The sequence below is a fragment of the Oncorhynchus mykiss genome, chromosome 4 (assembly GCF_013265735.2).
Source record: "Oncorhynchus mykiss isolate Arlee chromosome 4, USDA_OmykA_1.1, whole genome shotgun sequence".
Lineage (NCBI taxonomy): Eukaryota > Metazoa > Chordata > Actinopteri > Salmoniformes > Salmonidae > Oncorhynchus > Oncorhynchus mykiss.
Genome location: NC_048568.1, coordinates 41,838,275 through 41,858,864, shown reverse-complemented (window position 1 = coordinate 41,858,864; position 20,590 = coordinate 41,838,275). Strand labels below are relative to the sequence as shown.

Here is a 20,590-nt window from a genome sequence, read left to right as displayed (position 1 = left end):
GTGGCTCTGGTGAGGTTGGGGCTCTGTTGAGGTTGGAGCTCTGGTGAGGTTGGGGCTCTGGTGAGGTTGGGGATCTGGTGAGGTTGGGGCTCTGTTGAGGTTGGGGCTCTGTTGAGGTTGGGGCTCTGGTGAGGTTGGGGCTCTGTTGAGGTTGGGGCTTTGTAGAGGTTGGGGCTCTGGTGAGGTTGGGGCTCTGGTGGGGTTGGGGCTCTGGTGAGGTTGGGGCTCTGGTGAGGTTGGGGATCTGGTGGGGTTGGGGATCTGGTGGGGTTGGGGATCTGGTGAGTTTGGGGCTCTGGTCGGGTTGGGGGTCTGGTGAGGTTGGGGCTCTGGTGAAGTTGGGGTTCTGGTGAGGTTTGGGCTCTGTTGAGGTTGGGGCTCTGGTGAGGTTGGGGCTCTGGTGAGGTTGGGGCTCTGGTGAGGTTGTGGCTCTGGTGAGGTTGGGGCTCTGTTGAGGTTGTGGCTCTGGTGAGGTTGGGGCTCTGTTGAGGTTGGGGCTCTGGTGAGGTTGGGGCTCTGGTGAGGTTGGGGATCTGGTGAGGTTGGGGCTCTTGGTAGGTTGGGGATCTGGTGAGGTTGGGGCTCTGGTGAGGTTGGGGCTCTGTTGAGGTTGGGGCTCTGTAGAGGTTGGGGCTCTGGTGAGGTTGGGGCTCTATTGAGGTTGGGGCTCTGATGAGGTTGGGGCTCTGGTGAGGTTGGGGCTCTGTTGAGGTTGGGGCTCTGGTGAGTTCAGGGCTCTGGTGAGGTTGGGGCTCTGGTGAGTTTGGGGCTCTGGTCAGGTTGGGGATCTGGTGAGGTTGGGGCTCTGTTGAGGTTGGGGCTCTGTTGAGGTTGGGGCCCTGGTGAGGTTGGGTCTCTGGTGAGGTTGGGGCTCTGGTGAGGTTGGGGCTCTGTTGAGGTTGGGGCTCTGGTGAGGTTGGGGATCTGGTTAGGTTGGGGCTCTGGTGAGTTTTGGGCTCAGGTGAGGTTGGGGCTCTGGTGAGTTTGAGGCTCTGGTCAGGTTGGGGATCTGGTGAGGTTGGGGCTCTGGTGAGGTTGGGGCTCTGTTGAGGTTGGGGCTCTGGTGAGGTTGGGGCTCTGGTGAGGTTGGGGCTCTGGTGAGGTTGGGGCTCTGTTGAGGTTGGGGCTCTGTTGAGGTTGGGGCTCTGGTGAGGTTGGGGCTCTGGTGAGGTATGGGCTCTATTGAGGTTGGGGCTCTGATGAGGTTGGGGCTCTGGTGAGGTTGGGGCTCTGTTGAGGTTGGGGCTCTGTTGAGTTCAGGGCTCTGGTGAGGTTGGGGCTCTGGTGAGTTTTGGGCTCTGGTCAGGTTGGGGATCTGGTCAGGTTGGGGCTCTGTTGAGGTTGGGGCTCTGTTGAGGGTTGGGCCCTGGTGAGGTTTGTGTCTCTGGTGAGGTTGGGGCTCTGGTGAGGTTGGGGCTCTGGTGAGGTTGGGGATATGGTTAGGTTGGGGCTCTGGTGAGTTTGGGGCTCAGGTGAGGTTGGGGCTCTGGTGAGTTTGGGGCTCTGGTCAGGTTGGTGATCTGGTGAGGTTGGGGCTCTGGTGAGGTTGGGGCTTTGTTGAGGTTGGGGCTCTGTTGAGGTTGGGGCTCTGGTGAGGTTGGGGCTCTGGTGGGGTTGGGGTTCTGGTGAGGTTGGGGGTCTGGTGAGGTTGGGGCTCTGGTGGGATTGGGGATCTGGTGGGGTTGGGGATCTGGTGAGGTTGGGGCTCTGGTGGTGTTGGGGGTCTGGTGAGGTTGGGGCTCTGGTGAGGTTGGGGTTCTGGTGAGTTTTGGGCTCTGTTGAGGTTGGGGCTTTGGTGAGGTTGGGGCTCTGTTGAGGTTGGGGCTCTGGTGAGGTTGGGGCTCTGGTGAGATTGGGGCTCTGGTCAGGTTGGGGATCTGGTTAGGTTGGGGCTCTGGTGAGGTTGGGGCTCTGTTGAGGTTGGGACTCTGGTGAGGTTGGGGCTCTGGTGAGGTTGGGGCTCTGGTGAGGTTGGGGCTCTGTTGAGGTTGGGGCTCTGGTGAGGTTGGGGCTCTGTTGAGGTTGGTGCTCTGGTGAGGTTGGGGCTCTGGTGAGGTTGGGGATCTGGTGAGGTTGGGGCTCTTGGTAGGTTGGGGATCTGGTGAGGTTGGGGCTCTGGTGAGGTTGGGGCTCTGTTGAGGTTGGGGCTCTGTTGAAGTTGGGGCTCTGGTGAGGTTGGGGCTCTGGTGAGGTACGGGCTCTATTGAGGTTGGGGCTCTGGTGAGGTACGGGCTCTATTGAGGTTGGGGCTCTGATGAGGTTGGGGCTCTGGTGAGGTTGGGGCTCTGTTGAGGTTGGGGCTCTGGTGAGTTCAGGGCTCTGGTGAGGTTGGGGCTCTGGTGAGTTTGGGGCTCTGGTCAGGTTGGGGATCTGGTGAGGTTGGGGCTCTGTTGAGGTTGGGGCTCTGTTGAGGTTGGGGCCCTGGTGAGGTTGGGTCTCTGGTGAGGTTGGGGCTCTGTTGAGGTTGGGGCTCTGTTGAGGTTGGGGCTCTGTTGAGGTTGGGGCCCTGGTGAGGTTGGGGCTCTGTTGAGGTTGGGGCTCTGGTGAGGTTGGGGCTCTGGTAGGTTGGGGATCTGGTTAGGTTGGGGCTCTGGTGAGTTTGGGGCTCAGGTGAGGTTGGGGCTCTGGTGAGTTTGGGGCTCTGGTCAGGTTGGGGATCTGGTGAGGTTGGGGCTCTGGTGAGGTTGGGGCTCTGTTGAGGTTGGGGCTCTGTTGAGGTTGGGGCTCTGGTGAGGTTGGGGCTCTGGTGGGGTTGGGGTTCTGTTGAAGTTGGGGCTCTGGTGAGGTTGGGGCTCTGGTGGGATTAGGGATCTGGTGGGGTTGGGGATCTGTTGAGGTTGGGGCTCTGGTGGGGTTGGGGGTCTGGTGAGGTTGGGGCTCTGGTGAGGTTGGGGTTCTGGTGAGTTTTGGGCTCTGTTGAGGTTGGGGCTTTGGTGAGGTTGGGGCTCTGTTGAGGTTGGGGCTCTGGTGAGGTTGGGGCTCTGGTGAGGTTGGGGCTCTGGTCAGGTTGGGGATCTGGTGAGGTTGGGGCTCTGTTGAGGTTGGGGCTCTGTTGAGGTTGGGGCCCTGGTGAGGTTGGGTCTCTGGTGAGGTTGGGGCTCTGGTGAGGTTGGGGCTCTGTTGAGGTTGGGGCTCTGGTGAGGTTGGGGATCTAGTGAGGTTGGGGCTCTGGTGAGTTTTGGGCTCAGGTGAGGTTGGGGCTCTGGTGAGTTTGGGGCTCTGGTCAGGTTGGGGATCTGGTGAGGTTGGGGCTCTGGTGAGGTTGGGGCTCTGTTGAGGTTGGGACTCTGGTGAGGTTGGGGCTCTGGTGAGGTTGGGGCTCTGGTGAGGTTGGGGCTCTGGTGAGGTTGGGGCTCTGTTGAGGTTGGTGCTCTGGTGAGGTTGGGGCTCTGGTGAGGTTGGGGATCTGGTGAGGTTGGGGCTCTTGGTAGGTTGGGGATCTGGTGAGGTTGGGGCTCTGGTGAGGTTGGGGCTCTGTTGAGGTTGGGGCTCTGTTGAAGTTGGGGCTCTGGTGAGGTTGGGGCTCTGGTGAGGTACGGGCTCTATTGAGGTTGGGGCTCGGTTGAGGTACGGGCTCTATTGAGGTTGGGGCTCTGGTGAGGTTGGGGCTCTGGTGAGGTTGTGGCTCTGTTGAGGTTGGGGCTCTGGTGAGTTCAGGGCTCTGGTGAGGTTGGGGCTCTGGTGAGTTTTGGGCTCTGGTCAGGTTGGGGATCTGGTCAGGTTGGGGCTCTGTTGAGGTTGGGGCTCTGTTGAGGTTGGGGCCCTGGTGAGGTTTGTGTCTCTGGTGAGGTTGGGGCTCTGGTGAGGTTGGGGCTCTGTTGAGGTTGGGGCTCTGGTGAGGTTGGGGATCTGGTTAGGTTGGGGCTCTGGTGAGTTTGGGGCTCAGGTGAGGTTGGGGCTCTGGTGAGTTTGGGGCTCTGGTCAGGTTGGGGATCTGGTGAGGTTGGGGCTCTGGTGAGGTTGGGGCTCTGTTGAGGTTGGGGCTCTGGTGAGGTTGGGGCTCTGGTGGGGTTCGGGCTCTGGTGAGGTTGGGGCTCTGGTGAGGTTGGGGCTCTGGTGGGGTTAGGGATCTGGTGGGGTTGGGGCTCTGGTGAGGTTGGGGCTCTGTTGAGGTTGGGGCTCTGGTGAGTTCAGGGCTCTGGTGAGGTTGGGGCTCTGGTGAGTTTGGGGCTCTGGTCAGGATGGGGATCTGGTGAGGTTGGGGCTCTGTTGAGGTTGGGGCCCTGGTGAGGTTGGGGCTCTGGTGAGGTTGGGGCTCTGTTGAGGTTGGGGCTCTGGTGAGGTTGGGGCTCTGTTGAGGTTGGGGCTCTGGTGAGGTTGGGGATCTGGTGAGGTTGGGGCTCTTGGTAGGTTGGGGATCTGTTGAGGTTGGGGCTCTGGTGAGGTTGGGGCTCTGTTGAGGTTGGGGCTCTGTTGAGGTTGGGGCTCTGGTGAGGTTGGGGCTCTGGTGAGGTACGGGCTCTATTGAGGTTGGGCTCTGATGAGATTGGGGCTCTGGTGAGGTTGGGGCTCTGTTGAGGTTGGGGCTCTGGTTAGTTCAGGGCTCTGGTGAGGTTGGGGCTCTGGTGAGTTTGGGGCTCTGGTCAGGTTGTGGATCTGGTGAGGTTGGGGCTCTGTTGAGGTTGGGGCCCTGGTGAGGTTGGGTCTCTGGTGAGGTTGGGTCTCTGGTGAGGTTGGGGCTCTGGTGAGGTTGGGGCTCTGTTGAGGTTGGGGCTCTGGTGAGGTTGGGGATCTGGTGAGGTTGGGGCTCTGGTGCGTATGGGGCTCAGGTGAGGTTGGGGATCTGTTGAGGTTGGGCTGTGTTGAGGTTGGGGCTGTGTTGAGGTTGGGGCTCTGGTGAGGTTGGGGCTGTGTTGAGGTTGGGGCTCTGGTGAGGTTGGGGATCTGGTGAGGTTGGGGCTCTTGGTAGGTTGGGGATCTGGTGAGGTTGGGGCTCTGGTGAGGTTGGGGCTCTGTTGAGGTTGGGGCTCTGTTGAAGTTGGGGCTCTGGTGAGGTTGGGGCTCTGGTGAGGTACGGGCTCTATTGAGGTTGGGGCTCGGTTGAGGTACGGGCTCTATTGAGGTTGGGGCTCTGGTGAGGTTGGGGCTCTGGTGAGGTTGGGGCTCTGTTGAGGTTGGGGCTCTGGTGAGTTCAGGGCTCTGGTGAGGTTGGGGCTCTGGTGAGTTTTGGGCTCTGGTCAGGTTGGGGATCTGGTCAGGTTGGGGCTCTGTTGAGGTTGGGGCTCTGTTGAGGTTGGGGCCCTGGTGAGGTTTGTGTCTCTGGTGAGGTTGGGGCTCTGGTGAGGTTGGGGCTCTGTTGAGGTTGGGGCTCTGGTGAGGTTGGGGATCTGGTTAGGTTGGGGCTCTGGTGAGTTTGGGGCTCAGGTGAGGTTGGGGCTCTGGTGAGTTTGGGGCTCTGGTCAGGTTGGGGATCTGGTGAGGTTGGGGCTCTGGTGAGGTTGGGGCTCTGTTGAGGTTGGGGCTCTGGTGAGGTTGGGGCTCTGGTGGGGTTCGGGCTCTGGTGAGGTTGGGGCTCTGGTGAGGTTGGGGCTCTGGTGGGGTTAGGGATCTGGTGGGGTTGGGGCTCTGGTGAGGTTGGGGCTCTGTTGAGGTTGGGGCTCTGGTGAGTTCAGGGCTCTGGTGAGGTTGGGGCTCTGGTGAGTTTGGGGCTCTGGTGAGTTCAGGGCTCTGGTGAGGTTGGGGCTCTGGTGAGTTTGGGGCTCTGGTCAGGATGGGGATCTGGTGAGGTTGGGGCTCTGTTGAGGTTGGGGCCCTGGTGAGGTGTGGGCTCTGGTGAGGTTGGGGCTCTGTTGAGGTTGGGGCTCTGGTGAGGTTGGGGCTCTGTTGAGGTTGGGGCTCTGGTGAGGTTGGGGATCTGGTGAGGTTGGGGCTCTGGTGAGGTTGGGGCTCTGTTGAGGTTGGGGCTCTGTTGAAGTTGGGGCTCTGGTGAGGTTGGGGCTCTGGTGAGGTACGGGCTCTATTGAGGTTGGGGCTCGGTTGAGGTACGGGCTCTATTGAGGTTGGGGCTCTGGTGAGGTTGGGGCTCTGGTGAGGTTGGGGCTCTGTTGAGGTTGGGGCTCTGGTGAGTTCAGGGCTCTGGTGAGGTTGGGGCTCTGGTGAGTTTTGGGCTCTGGTCAGGTTGGGGATCTGGTCAGGTTGGGGCTCTGTTGAGGTTGGGGCTCTGTTGAGGTTGGGGCCCTGGTGAGGTTTGTGTCTCTGGTGAGGTTGGGGCTCTGGTGAGGTTGGGGCTCTGTTGAGGTTGGGGCTCTGGTGAGGTTGGGGATCTGGTTAGGTTGGGGCTCTGGTGAGTTTGGGGCTCAGGTGAGGTTGGGGCTCTGGTGAGTTTGGGGCTCTGGTCAGGTTGGGGATCTGGTGAGGTTGGGGCTCTGGTGAGGTTGGGGCTCTGTTGAGGTTGGGGCTCTGGTGAGGTTGGGGCTCTGGTGGGGTTCGGGCTCTGGTGAGGTTGGGGCTCTGGTGAGGTTGGGGCTCTGGTGGGGTTAGGGATCTGGTGGGGTTGGGGCTCTGGTGAGGTTGGGGCTCTGTTGAGGTTGGGGCTCTGGTGAGTTCAGGGCTCTGGTGAGGTTGGGGCTCTGGTGAGTTTGGGGCTCTGGTGAGTTCAGGGCTCTGGTGAGGTTGGGGCTCTGGTGAGTTTGGGGCTCTGGTCAGGATGGGGATCTGGTGAGGTTGGGGCTCTGTTGAGGTTGGGGCCCTGGTGAGGTGTGGGCTCTGGTGAGGTTGGGGCTCTGTTGAGGTTGGGGCTCTGGTGAGGTTGGGGCTCTGTTGAGGTTGGGGCTCTGGTGAGGTTGGGGATCTGGTGAGGTTGGGGCTCTTGGTAGGTTGGGGATCTGTTGAGGTTGGGGCTCTGGTGAGGTTGGGGCTCTGTTGAGGTTGGGGCTCTGTTGAGGTTGGGGCTCTGGTGAGGTTGGGGCTCTGGTGAGGTACGGGCTCTGGTGAGGTTGGGGATCTGGTGAGGTTGGGGCTCTTGGTAGGTTGGGGATCTGTTGAGGTTGGGGCTCTGGTGAGGTTGGGGCTCTGTTGAGGTTGGGGCTCTGTTGAGGTTGGGGCTCTGGTGAGGTTGGGGCTCTGGTGAGGTACGGGCTCTATTGGGGTTGGGCTCTGGTGAGGTACGGGCTCTGGTGAGGTTGGGGCTCTGTTGAGGTTGGGGCTCTGGTTAGTTCAGGGCTCTGGTGAGGTTGGGGCTCTGGTGAGTTTGGGGCTCTGGTCAGGTTGTGGATCTGGTGAGTTTGGGGCTCTGGTCAGGTTGGGGATCTGGTGAGGTTGGGGCTCTGGTGAGGTTGGGGCTCTGTTGAGGTTGGGGCTCTGTTGAGGTTGGGGCTCTGGTGAGGTTGGGGCTCTGGTGGGGTTGGGGTTCTGTTGAAGTTGGGGCTCTGGTGAGGTTGGGGCTCTGGTGGGATTAGGGATCTGGTGGGGTTGGGGATCTGTTGAGGTTGGGGCTCTGGTGGGGTTGGGGGTCTGGTGAGGTTGGGGCTCTGGTGAGGTTGGGGTTCTGGTGAGTTTTGGGCTCTGTTGAGGTTGGGGCTTTGGTGAGGTTGGGGCTCTGTTGAGGTTGGGGCTCTGGTGAGGTTGGGGCTCTGGTGAGGTTGGGGCTCTGGTCAGGTTGGGGATCTGGTGAGGTTGGGGCTCTGTTGAGGTTGGGGCTCTGTTGAGGTTGGGGCCCTGGTGAGGTTGGGTCTCTGGTGAGGTTGGGGCTCTGGTGAGGTTGGGGCTCTGTTGAGGTTGGGGCTCTGGTGAGGTTGGGGATCTAGTGAGGTTGGGGCTCTGGTGAGTTTTGGGCTCAGGTGAGGTTGGGGCTCTGGTGAGTTTGGGGCTCTGGTCAGGTTGGGGATCTGGTGAGGTTGGGGCTCTGGTGAGGTTGGGGCTCTGTTGAGGTTGGGACTCTGGTGAGGTTGGGGCTCTGGTGAGGTTGGGGCTCTGGTGAGGTTGGGGCTCTGGTGAGGTTGGGGCTCTGTTGAGGTTGGTGCTCTGGTGAGGTTGGGGCTCTGGTGAGGTTGGGGATCTGGTGAGGTTGGGGCTCTTGGTAGGTTGGGGATCTGGTGAGGTTGGGGCTCTGGTGAGGTTGGGGCTCTGTTGAGGTTGGGGCTCTGTTGAAGTTGGGGCTCTGGTGAGGTTGGGGCTCTGGTGAGGTACGGGCTCTATTGAGGTTGGGGCTCGGTTGAGGTACGGGCTCTATTGAGGTTGGGGCTCTGGTGAGGTTGGGGCTCTGGTGAGGTTGTGGCTCTGTTGAGGTTGGGGCTCTGGTGAGTTCAGGGCTCTGGTGAGGTTGGGGCTCTGGTGAGTTTTGGGCTCTGGTCAGGTTGGGGATCTGGTCAGGTTGGGGCTCTGTTGAGGTTGGGGCTCTGTTGAGGTTGGGGCCCTGGTGAGGTTTGTGTCTCTGGTGAGGTTGGGGCTCTGGTGAGGTTGGGGCTCTGTTGAGGTTGGGGCTCTGGTGAGGTTGGGGATCTGGTTAGGTTGGGGCTCTGGTGAGTTTGGGGCTCAGGTGAGGTTGGGGCTCTGGTGAGTTTGGGGCTCTGGTCAGGTTGGGGATCTGGTGAGGTTGGGGCTCTGGTGAGGTTGGGGCTCTGTTGAGGTTGGGGCTCTGGTGAGGTTGGGGCTCTGGTGGGGTTCGGGCTCTGGTGAGGTTGGGGCTCTGGTGAGGTTGGGGCTCTGGTGGGGTTAGGGATCTGGTGGGGTTGGGGCTCTGGTGAGGTTGGGGCTCTGTTGAGGTTGGGGCTCTGGTGAGTTCAGGGCTCTGGTGAGGTTGGGGCTCTGGTGAGTTTGGGGCTCTGGTCAGGATGGGGCCCTGGTGAGGTTGGGGCTCTGGTGAGGTTGGGGCTCTGTTGAGGTTGGGGCTCTGGTGAGGTTGGGGCTCTGTTGAGGTTGGGGCTCTGGTGAGGTTGGGGATCTGGTGAGGTTGGGGCTCTTGGTAGGTTGGGGATCTGTTGAGGTTGGGGCTCTGGTGAGGTTGGGGCTCTGTTGAGGTTGGGGCTCTGTTGAGGTTGGGGCTCTGGTGAGGTTGGGGCTCTGGTGAGGTACGGGCTCTATTGAGGTTGGGCTCTGATGAGATTGGGGCTCTGGTGAGGTTGGGGCTCTGTTGAGGTTGGGGCTCTGGTTAGTTCAGGGCTCTGGTGAGGTTGGGGCTCTGGTGAGTTTGGGGCTCTGGTCAGGTTGTGGATCTGGTGAGGTTGGGGCTCTGTTGAGGTTGGGGCCCTGGTGAGGTTGGGTCTCTGGTGAGGTTGGGTCTCTGGTGAGGTTGGGGCTCTGGTGAGGTTGGGGCTCTGTTGAGGTTGGGGCTCTGGTGAGGTTGGGGATCTGGTGAGGTTGGGGCTCTGGTGCGTATGGGGCTCAGGTGAGGTTGGGGATCTGTTGAGGTTGGGCTGTGTTGAGGTTGGGGCTGTGTTGAGGTTGGGGCTCTGGTGAGGTTGGGGCTGTGTTGAGGTTGGGGCTCTGGTGAGGTTGGGGATCTGGTGAGGTTGGGGCTCTTGGTAGGTTGGGGATCTGGTGAGGTTGGGGCTCTGGTGAGGTTGGGGCTCTGTTGAGGTTGGGGCTCTGTTGAAGTTGGGGCTCTGGTGAGGTTGGGGCTCTGGTGAGGTACGGGCTCTATTGAGGTTGGGGCTCGGTTGAGGTACGGGCTCTATTGAGGTTGGGGCTCTGGTGAGGTTGGGGCTCTGGTGAGGTTGGGGCTCTGTTGAGGTTGGGGCTCTGGTGAGTTCAGGGCTCTGGTGAGGTTGGGGCTCTGGTGAGTTTTGGGCTCTGGTCAGGTTGGGGATCTGGTCAGGTTGGGGCTCTGTTGAGGTTGGGGCTCTGTTGAGGTTGGGGCCCTGGTGAGGTTTGTGTCTCTGGTGAGGTTGGGGCTCTGGTGAGGTTGGGGCTCTGTTGAGGTTGGGGCTCTGGTGAGGTTGGGGATCTGGTTAGGTTGGGGCTCTGGTGAGTTTGGGGCTCAGGTGAGGTTGGGGCTCTGGTGAGTTTGGGGCTCTGGTCAGGTTGGGGATCTGGTGAGGTTGGGGCTCTGGTGAGGTTGGGGCTCTGTTGAGGTTGGGGCTCTGGTGAGGTTGGGGCTCTGGTGGGGTTCGGGCTCTGGTGAGGTTGGGGCTCTGGTGAGGTTGGGGCTCTGGTGGGGTTAGGGATCTGGTGGGGTTGGGGCTCTGGTGAGGTTGGGGCTCTGTTGAGGTTGGGGCTCTGGTGAGTTCAGGGCTCTGGTGAGGTTGGGGCTCTGGTGAGTTTGGGGCTCTGGTGAGTTCAGGGCTCTGGTGAGGTTGGGGCTCTGGTGAGTTTGGGGCTCTGGTCAGGATGGGGATCTGGTGAGGTTGGGGCTCTGTTGAGGTTGGGGCCCTGGTGAGGTGTGGGCTCTGGTGAGGTTGGGGCTCTGTTGAGGTTGGGGCTCTGGTGAGGTTGGGGCTCTGTTGAGGTTGGGGCTCTGGTGAGGTTGGGGATCTGGTGAGGTTGGGGCTCTGGTGAGGTTGGGGCTCTGTTGAGGTTGGGGCTCTGTTGAAGTTGGGGCTCTGGTGAGGTTGGGGCTCTGGTGAGGTACGGGCTCTATTGAGGTTGGGGCTCGGTTGAGGTACGGGCTCTATTGAGGTTGGGGCTCTGGTGAGGTTGGGGCTCTGGTGAGGTTGGGGCTCTGTTGAGGTTGGGGCTCTGGTGAGTTCAGGGCTCTGGTGAGGTTGGGGCTCTGGTGAGTTTTGGGCTCTGGTCAGGTTGGGGATCTGGTCAGGTTGGGGCTCTGTTGAGGTTGGGGCTCTGTTGAGGTTGGGGCCCTGGTGAGGTTTGTGTCTCTGGTGAGGTTGGGGCTCTGGTGAGGTTGGGGCTCTGTTGAGGTTGGGGCTCTGGTGAGGTTGGGGATCTGGTTAGGTTGGGGCTCTGGTGAGTTTGGGGCTCAGGTGAGGTTGGGGCTCTGGTGAGTTTGGGGCTCTGGTCAGGTTGGGGATCTGGTGAGGTTGGGGCTCTGGTGAGGTTGGGGCTCTGTTGAGGTTGGGGCTCTGGTGAGGTTGGGGCTCTGGTGGGGTTCGGGCTCTGGTGAGGTTGGGGCTCTGGTGAGGTTGGGGCTCTGGTGGGGTTAGGGATCTGGTGGGGTTGGGGCTCTGGTGAGGTTGGGGCTCTGTTGAGGTTGGGGCTCTGGTGAGTTCAGGGCTCTGGTGAGGTTGGGGCTCTGGTGAGTTTGGGGCTCTGGTGAGTTCAGGGCTCTGGTGAGGTTGGGGCTCTGGTGAGTTTGGGGCTCTGGTCAGGATGGGGATCTGGTGAGGTTGGGGCTCTGTTGAGGTTGGGGCCCTGGTGAGGTGTGGGCTCTGGTGAGGTTGGGGCTCTGTTGAGGTTGGGGCTCTGGTGAGGTTGGGGCTCTGTTGAGGTTGGGGCTCTGGTGAGGTTGGGGATCTGGTGAGGTTGGGGCTCTTGGTAGGTTGGGGATCTGTTGAGGTTGGGGCTCTGGTGAGGTTGGGGCTCTGTTGAGGTTGGGGCTCTGTTGAGGTTGGGGCTCTGGTGAGGTTGGGGCTCTGGTGAGGTACGGGCTCTGGTGAGGTTGGGGATCTGGTGAGGTTGGGGCTCTTGGTAGGTTGGGGATCTGTTGAGGTTGGGGCTCTGGTGAGGTTGGGGCTCTGTTGAGGTTGGGGCTCTGTTGAGGTTGGGGCTCTGGTGAGGTTGGGGCTCTGGTGAGGTACGGGCTCTATTGGGGTTGGGCTCTGATGAGATTGGGGCTCTGGTGAGGTTGGGGCTCTGTTGAGGTTGGGGCTCTGGTTAGTTCAGGGCTCTGGTGAGGTTGGGGCTCTGGTGAGTTTGGGGCTCTGGTCAGGTTGTGGATCTGGTGAGGTTGGGGCTCTGTTGAGGTTGGGGCCCTGGTGAGGTTGGGTCTCTGGTGAGGTTGGGTCTCTGGTGAGGTTGGGGCTCTGGTGAGGTTGGGGCTCTGTTGAGGTTGGGGCTCTGGTGAGGTTGGGGATCTGGTGAGGTTGGGGCTCTGGTGCGTATGGGGCTCAGGTGAGGTTGGGGATCTGTTGAGGTTGGGGCTGTGTTGAGGTTGGGGCTGTGTTGAGGTTGGGGCTCTGGTGAGGTTGGGGCTGTGTTGAGGTTGGGGCTGTGTTGAGGTTGGGGCTCTGGTGAGGTTGGGGCTCTGGTGCGTATGGGGCTCAGGTGAGGTTGGGGATCTGTTGAGGTTGGGGCTGTGTTGAGGTTGGGGCTGTGTTGATGTTGGGGCTCTGGTGAGGTTGGGGCTCTGGTGAGGTTGGGTCTCTGGTGAGGTTGGGGCTCTGGTGAGGTTGGGGCTCTGTTGAGGTTGGGGCTCTGGTGAGTTTGGGGATCTGGTGAGGTTGGGGCTCTGGTGCATATGGGGCTCAGGTGAGGTTGGGGATCTGTTGAGGTTGGGGCTGTGTTGAGGTTGGGGCTGTGTTGAGGTTGGGGCTCTGGTGAGGTTGGGGCTCTGGTGCGTATGGGGCTCAGGTGAGGTTGGGGATCTGTTGAGGTTGGGGCTGTGTTGAGGTTGGGGCTGTGTTGAGGTTGGGGCTCTGGTGAGGTTGGGGCTCTGGTGAGGTTGGGGCTCTGGTGAGGTTGGGGCTCTGGTGAGGTTGGGGCTCTGGTGAGTTTGGGGCTCTGGTGAAGTTGGGGATCTGGTGAGGTTGGGGCTCTGGTGAGGTAGGGGCTCTGTTGAGGTTTGGGCTTTGGTGAGGTTGGGGCTCTGTTGAGGTTGGGTCTCTGTTGAGGTTGGGGATCTGGTGAGGTTGGGGCTCTGGTGGGGTTGGGGCTCTGGTGAGGTTGGGGCTCTGGTGGGGTTGGGGCTCTGGTGAGATTGGGGCTCTGGTGAGGTTGTGGCTCTGTTGAGGTTGGGGCTCTGTTGAGTTTGGGGCTCTGGTGAGGTTGGGGCTCTGGTGAGGTTGGGGATCTGGTGAGGTTGGGGCTCTGGTGAGGTTGGGGCTCTGTTGAGGTTGGGGCTCTGGTGAGGTTGGGGCTCTGTTGAGGTTGGGGCTCTGTTGAGGTTGGGGCTCTGGTGAGGTTTGGGCTCTGGTGGGGTTCGGGCTCTGGTGAGGTTGGGGCTCTGTCGAGGTTGGGGCTCTGGTGGGGTTGGGGATCTGGTGGGGTTGGGGATCTGGTGAGGTTGGGGCTCTGGTGGGGTTGGGGGTCTGGTGAGGTTGGGGCTCTGGTGAGGTTGGGGCTCTGGTGGGGTTGGGGATCTGTTGGGGTTGGGGATCTGGTGAGGTTGGGGCTCTGGTTGGGTTGGGGCTCTGGTGAGGTTGGGGCTCTGGTGAGGTTGGGGCTCTGGTGAAGTAGGGTCTCTGTTGAGGTTGGGGCTCTGATGAGGTTGGGGCTCTGGTGAGGTTGGGGCTCTGTTGAGGTTGGGGCTCTGGTGAGTTTGGGGCTCAGGTGAGGTTGGGGCTCTGGTGAGGTTGGGGATCTGGTGAGGTTGGGGCTCTGGTGAGGTTGGGGCTCTGTTGAGGTTGTGGCTCTGGTGAGGTTGGGGCTCTGTTGAGGTTGGGGCTCTGTTGAGGTAGGGGCTCTGTTGATGATGGGTCTTTGGTGAGGTTGGGGCTCTGTTGAGGTTGGGTCGCTGTTGAGGTTGGGGCTCTGGTGAGGTTGGGGCTCTGGTGGGGTTGGGGCTCTGGTGAGGTTGGGGCTCTGGTGAGGTTGGGGCTCTGGTGGGGTTGGGGCTCTGGTGAGGTTGGGGCTCTGGTGGGGTTGGGGCTCTGGTGAGGTTGGGGCTCTGGTGAGGTTGTGGCTCTGTTGAGGTTGGGGCTCTGTTGAGTTTGGGGCTCTGGTGAGGTTGGGGCTCTGGTGAGGTTGGGGATCTGGTGAGGTTGGGGCTCTGGTGAGGTTGGGGCTCTGTTGAGGTTGGGGCTCTGGTGAGGTTGGGGCTCTGTTGAGGTTGGGGCTCTGTTGAGGTTGGGGCTCTGGTGAGGTTTGGGCTCTGGTGGGGTTCGGGCTCTGGTGAGGTTGGGGCTCTGTCGAGGTTGGGGCTCTGGTGGGGTTGGGGATCTGGTGGGGTTGGGGATCTGGTGAGGTTGGGGCTCTGGTGGGGTTGGGGGTCTGGTGAGGTTGGGGCTCTGGTGGGGTTGGGGATCTGTTGGGGTTGGGGATCTGGTGAGGTTGGGGCTCTGGTTGGGTTGGGGCTCTGGTGAGGTTGGGGCTCTGGTGAGGTTGGGGCTCTGGTGAAGTAGGGGCTCTGTTGAGGTTGGGGCTCTGATGAGGTTGGGGCTCTGGTGAGGTTGGGGCTCTGTTGAGGTTGGGGCTCTGGTGAGTTTGGGGCTCAGGTGATGTTGGGGCTCTGGTGAGTTTGGGGCTCTGGTCAGGTTGGGGATCTGGTGAGGTTGGGGCTCTGGTGAGGTTGGGGCTCTGTTGAGGTTGGGGCTCTGTTGAGGTTGGGGCTCTGGTGAGGTTGGGGCTCTGGTGGGGTTAGGGATCTGGTGGGGTTGGGGATCTGGTGAGGTTGGGGCTCTGGTGGGGTTGGGGGTCTGGTGAGGTTGGGGCTCTGGTGAGGTTGGGGTTCTGGTGAGGTTTGGGCTCTGTTGAGGTTGGGGCTCTGGTGAGGTTGGGGCTCTGTTGAGGTTGGGGCTCTGGTGAGGTTGGGGCTCTGGTGAGGTTGGGGCTCTGGTGAGGTTGGGGCTCTGTTGAGGTTGGGGCTCTGTTGAGGTTGGGGCTCTGGTGAGGTTGGGGATCTGGTGAGGTTGGGGCTCTTGGTAGGTTGGGGATCTGGTGAGTTTGGGGCTCTGGTGAGGTTGGGGCTCTGTTGAGGTTGGGGCTCTGTTGAGTTTGGGGCTCTGGTGAGGTTGGGGCTCTGGTGAGGTACGGGCTCTATTGAGGTTATTGAGGTCGTGTATGAAGTGACTGACTGGACTTTCACTCTGCACTCCCCTGCACTTGCCTGTCAACCTAAGAACTCAAGGCAGCGTGTGTGAGCTGTAAACAAGCTACCTTCCCTCCTTCCCCGCACACACACACTCGCACACACTCGCACACACTCGCACACACACACGCACGCACGCACACACACACACTTGCACACACTCGCACACACACTCGCACACACACACACACACACACACACACACACACACACACACACACACACACACACACACACAGCTCAAGCTGTATCTAGGCAAAATAACCCTCAGAAACCACAAGCATGTGTGCGATCTTGTGATTGCATTTGATACACAGCGCCTTCGGAAAGTATTCAGACACCTTGACTTTTTTTCATATTTTGTTACGTTACAGCCTTATTTTAAAATTGATTAAATGTTTTTTTCCCCCTCGTCAATTGACACACAAAACCCAATAATGACAAAGCAACAAAAAAACTGATCTAAAAAAAAAAGAAACTGAAATAGTACATTTACATAAGTATTCAGACCTTTTTGCTGAAGCACCTTACAGCCTCGAGTTTTCTTGGGAATGACGCTACAAGCTTGGCACACCTGTGTTTGGGGAGTTTCTTCCATTCTTCTCTGCAGATCCTCTCAAGCTCTGTCAGGTTGGATGGGGAGTGTCGCTGCACAGCTATTTTCAAGTCTTTCCAGAGATGTTCGATCGGGTTCAAGTGCGGGCTCTGGCTGGGCCACTCAAGGACATTCAGAGACTTGTCCCGAAGCCACTCCTGCGTTGTCTTGGCTGTGTGCTTAGGGTTGATGTCCTGTTGGAAGGTGAACCTTCGCCCTAGTCTGAGGTCCTGAGTCCTCTGGAGCAGGTTTTCATCAAGGATCTCTCTGTAGTTTGCACCGTTCATCTTTCCCTCAATCCTGACTAGTCTCCCAGTCCCTGCCGCTGAAAAAACATCCGCCACAACATGATGCTGCCACCACCATGCTTCACCGTAGGGATGGTGACAGGTTTCCTCCAGACGTGACGCTTGGCAATCAGGCCAAAGAGCTCAATCTTGGTTTCATCAGACCAGGGAATCTTGTTTCTCATGGTCTGAGAGTCTTTAGGTTCCTTTTGGCTGTCATGTGCCTTTTAATGAGGAGTGGCTTCTGTCTGGCCACTCTACCATAAAGGCCTGATTGGTGGAGTGCTGTGGATATGGTTGTCCTTCTGGAAGGTTCTCTCATCTCCACAGAGGAACTCTGGAGCTCAGTCAGAGTAACCATTGGGTTCTTGGTCACCTCCCTGACCAAGGCCCTTCTCCCCCGATTGGTAAGTTTGGTCGGGCAGCCAGTTCTAAGAAGAGTCTTGGTGGTTCCAAACTTCTTCCATTTTAGAATGATGGAGGCCAATGTGTTATTGGGGACCTTAAATGCTGCAAAAATGTTCTGGTACCCTTCACCAGATCTGTGCCTTGACACAATCCTGTCTCCAAGGGTCTGAATACTTACGTTAATAAAGTATTTTTGTTTTTTTATTTTTAATACTAAAAAACAATATATATAAAGTAAAATAAAAAATGTCTCGCTTTGTCATTATGGGGTATTGTGATGTCATTATGGGGTATTGTGATGTCACTATGGGGTATTGTGATGTCACTATGGGGTATTGTGATGTCATTATGGGGTATTGTGATGTCATTATGGGGTATTGTGATGTCATTATGGGGTATTGTGATGTCACTATGGGGTATTGTGATGGCATTATGGGGTATTGTGATGTCACTATGGGGTATTGTGATGTCATTATGGGGTATTGTGATGTCACTATGGGGTATTGTGATGTCACTATGGGGTATTGTGATGTCATTATGGGGTATTGTGATGTCACTATGGGGTATTGTGATGTCACTATGGGGTATTGTGATGTCACTATGAGGTATTGTGATGTCATTATGGGGTATTGTGATGTCACTATGGGGTATTGTTGTGTGTAGATTGATCAGGAAAACATCATTTTAGAACAAGACTGTAAGGTAACAAAATTTGAAAAAAGGTCAAGGGGTCTGAATACTTTCCAAATTCACTGTGTGTCACCCCCCCCCCACCACACACACACACACACACACACACACACACACACACACACACACACACACACACACACACACACACACACACACACACACACACACACACACACACACACTATATGATCATATGATTGCATACCATTTATGTCGTCCCACTTGACTAGGTCACGAGGTAAAGGGGTTCACTTCACACCTTAAATAAGGAACTGAGAAAACAGAATGTCCTCCATCACCAACCACCATGTCCACACCCTCAGTCTATGGTGTTGAAATCAAAGAGAAACCGTGCCGGAAAGTGAAACCACATCTGAAATAGCTAGCGCCCCCATCACATGTACTGTACATCAAAATGGCATGTTGGTCTGATGTTGCCATTGGTTGGTTAGGCTAACGATGTGTCCCAAATTACACACTATTCCATATACATCCCTACGCCTGACGTGACCACGTGGAGGACGCCTCTATCACTCCTGTCTGTCTGTCTGTATGTCTGTCTGTCTGTCTGTCTGTCTGTCTGTCTGTTGGCCTGCCTGCCTGTCTGTCTGTCGGCCTGCCTGCCTGCCTGCCTGTCTGTCTGTCTGTCTGCCTGTCTGCTTGTCTGTCTGTCTGTCTGCCTGCCTGTCTTTCCTCAGTGGTTCCCCCACATACAGTATCTCAGATGAGAAGAGAGGAGAATGTTTTCGCAGCTTTTTCTGTCAGGGAGCATGTCTCTCTCCTCTGACTGAACACTGACCCAACACACCCTCCCTCTGCTCATTCCAGACCAGGACTACTTCCATACAATACCCATACCACCCACAACCCAACCACACCCCTAATACAAGACCCAACTACACCCCTAATACAAGACCCAACCACCCACAGCTCAACTACACCCCTAATACAAGACCCAACTACACCCCTAATACAAGACCCAACAACACCCCTAATACAAGACCCAACCACCCACAGCTCAACTACACCCCTAATACAAGACCCAACCACCCACAGCTCAACTACACCCCTAATACAAGACCCAACCACCCACAGCTCAACTACACCCCTAATACAAGACCCAACCACCCACAGCTCAACTACACCCCTAATACAAGACCCAACCACCCACAGCTCAACTACACCCCTAATACAAGACCCAACCACCCACAGCTCAACTACACCCCTAATACAAGACCCAACCACCCACAGCTCAACTACACCCCTAATACAAGACCCAACCACCCATAGCTCAACTACACCCCTAATACAAGACCCAACCACCCACAGCTCAACTACACCCCTAATACAAGACCCAACCACCCACAGCCCAACCATACCCCTAATACAAGACCCAACCACCCACAGCCCAACCATACCCCTAATACAAGACCCAACCACCCACAGCTCAACTACACCCCTAATACAAGACCCAACCACCCACAGCTCAACTACACCCCTAATACAAGACCCAACCACCCACAGCTCAACTACACCCCTAATACAAGACCCAACCACCCACAGCTCAACTACACCCCTAATACAAGACCCAACCACCCACAGCTCAACTACACCCCTAATACAAGACCCAACCACCCACAGCTCAACTACACCCCTAATACAAGACCCAACCACCCACAGCTCAACTACACCCCTAATACAAGACCCAACCACCCACAGCTCAACTACACCCCTAATACAAGACCCAACCACCCACAGCTCAACTACAACCCTAATACAAGACCCAACCACCCACAGCTCAACTACACCCCTAATACAAGACCCAACCACCCATAGCTCAACTACACCCCTAATACAAGACCCAACCACCCACAGCTCAACTACACCCCTAATACAAGACCCAACCACCCACAGCCCAACCATACCCCTAATACAAGACCCAACCACCCACAGCCCAACCATACCCCTAATACAAGACCCAACCACCCACAGCTCAACTACACCCCTAATACAAGACCCAACCACCCACAGCTCAACTACACCCCTAATACAAGACCCAACCACCCACAGCTCAACTACACCCCTAATACAAGACACATACCACCCACAGTCCAACCACACCCCGAATACAAGACACATACCACCCACAGCCCAACCACACCCCGAATACAAGACCCAACAACCCACAGCTCAACTACACCCCCAATACATGACCCAACCACACCCCTAATAAAAGATCCAACCACCCATAACCCAACCACACCCATAATACAAGACCGAACAACCCACAACCCAACCACACCCCGAATACAAGACCCAACCACCCGCAACTCAATCACACCCCTAATACAAGACCCATACAGCCCAACCACACCCCTAATACAAGACCTATACCACCCACAACTCAACCACACCCCAAATACAATACCCATATCACCCACAACCCAACCACACCGCTGATACAAGACCCAACCACCCACAGCCCAACCACACCCCTAATACAAGACCTATACCACCCACAACCCAACAACACCCCTAATACAAGACCCAACCACACCCCTAATGCAAGACCCAACCACCCACCCACAACCCAACCACACCCCTAATACAAGACCCAACCACACCCCTAATACAAGACCCAACCACACCCCTAATACACGACCCAACCACACCCCTAATACACGACCCAACCAACCCCTAATACACGACCCAACCACACCCCTAATACAAGACCCAACCACCCACAACCCATCCACACCCCTAATACTAGACCCAACCACACCCCTAATACAAGACCCAACCAACCACCCACAACCCAACCACACCCCTAATACAAGACCCAACCACACCCCTAATACAAGACCCAACCAACCACCCACAACCCAAACACACCCCTAATACAAGACCCAACCACACCCCTAATACAAGACCCAACCACCCACAACCCAACCACACCCCTAATACAAGACCCAACCAACCACCCACAACCCAAACACACCCCTAATACAAGACCCAATACACCCCTAATACAAGACCCAACCACCCACAACCCATCCACACCCCTAATACTAGACCCAACCACACCCCTAATACAAGACCCAACCACACCCCTAATACAAGACCCAACCAACCACCCACAACCCAACCACACCCCTAATACAAGACCCAACCACACCCCTAATACAAGACCCAACCAACCACCCACAACCCAAACACACCCCTAATACAAGACCCAACCACCCACAACCCAACCACACCCCTAATACAACACCCAACCACACCCTAATACAAGACCCAACCACACCCCTAATACAAGACCCAACCAACCACCCACAACCCAACCACACCCCTAATACAAAACCCAACCACACCCCTAATACAAGACCCAACCACACCCCTAATACACCACCCAACCACACCCCTAATACACCACCCAACCAACCCCTAATACACGACCCAACCACACCCCTAATACAAGACCCAACCACCCACAACCCAACCACACCCCTAATACTAGACCAACCACACCCCTAATACAAGACCCAACCACACCCCTAATACAAGACCCAACCAACCACCCACAACCCAACCACACCCCTAATACAAGACCCAACCACACCCCTAATACAAGACCCAACCAACCACCCACAACCCAAACACACCCCTAATACAAGACCCAACCACACCCCTAATACAAGACCCAACCACCCACAACCCAACCACACCCCTAATACAAGACCCAACCACCCACAACCCAACCACACGCCTAATACAAGACCCAACCACCCACAACCCAACCACACCCCTAAT

At 57.6% G+C, this 20,590-nt stretch overlaps 1 protein-coding gene across 1 annotated transcript; it reads left to right on the top strand.

Moving 5' to 3' along the window:
* The first annotated feature begins 17,087 nt into the window (after positions 1–17,087).
* On the top strand, positions 17,088–18,616 carry LOC118964501 (apidaecins type 14-like). Its single transcript, XM_036976486.1, has 2 exons — positions 17,088–17,141; positions 18,071–18,616. The coding sequence occupies exons 1-2, from the start codon at positions 17,088–17,090 to the stop codon at positions 18,614–18,616; spliced, it is 600 nt and encodes a 199-aa protein (XP_036832381.1).
* Positions 18,617–20,590: the final 1,974 nt, after the last annotated feature.

What these genes read in the sequence shown, in the direction of transcription:
- LOC118964501 (XM_036976486.1), top strand. Translation starts at nt 17,088, where the DNA reads ATGTCCACACCCTCAGTCTATGGTGTTGAAATCAAAGAGAAACCGTGC. An exon ending in AAGAGAAACCGTGCCGGAAA is followed by an intron (nt 17,142 to 18,070) that starts GTGAAACCACAT and finishes AACCACCCATAG; the next exon opens with CTCAACTACACCCCTAATAC.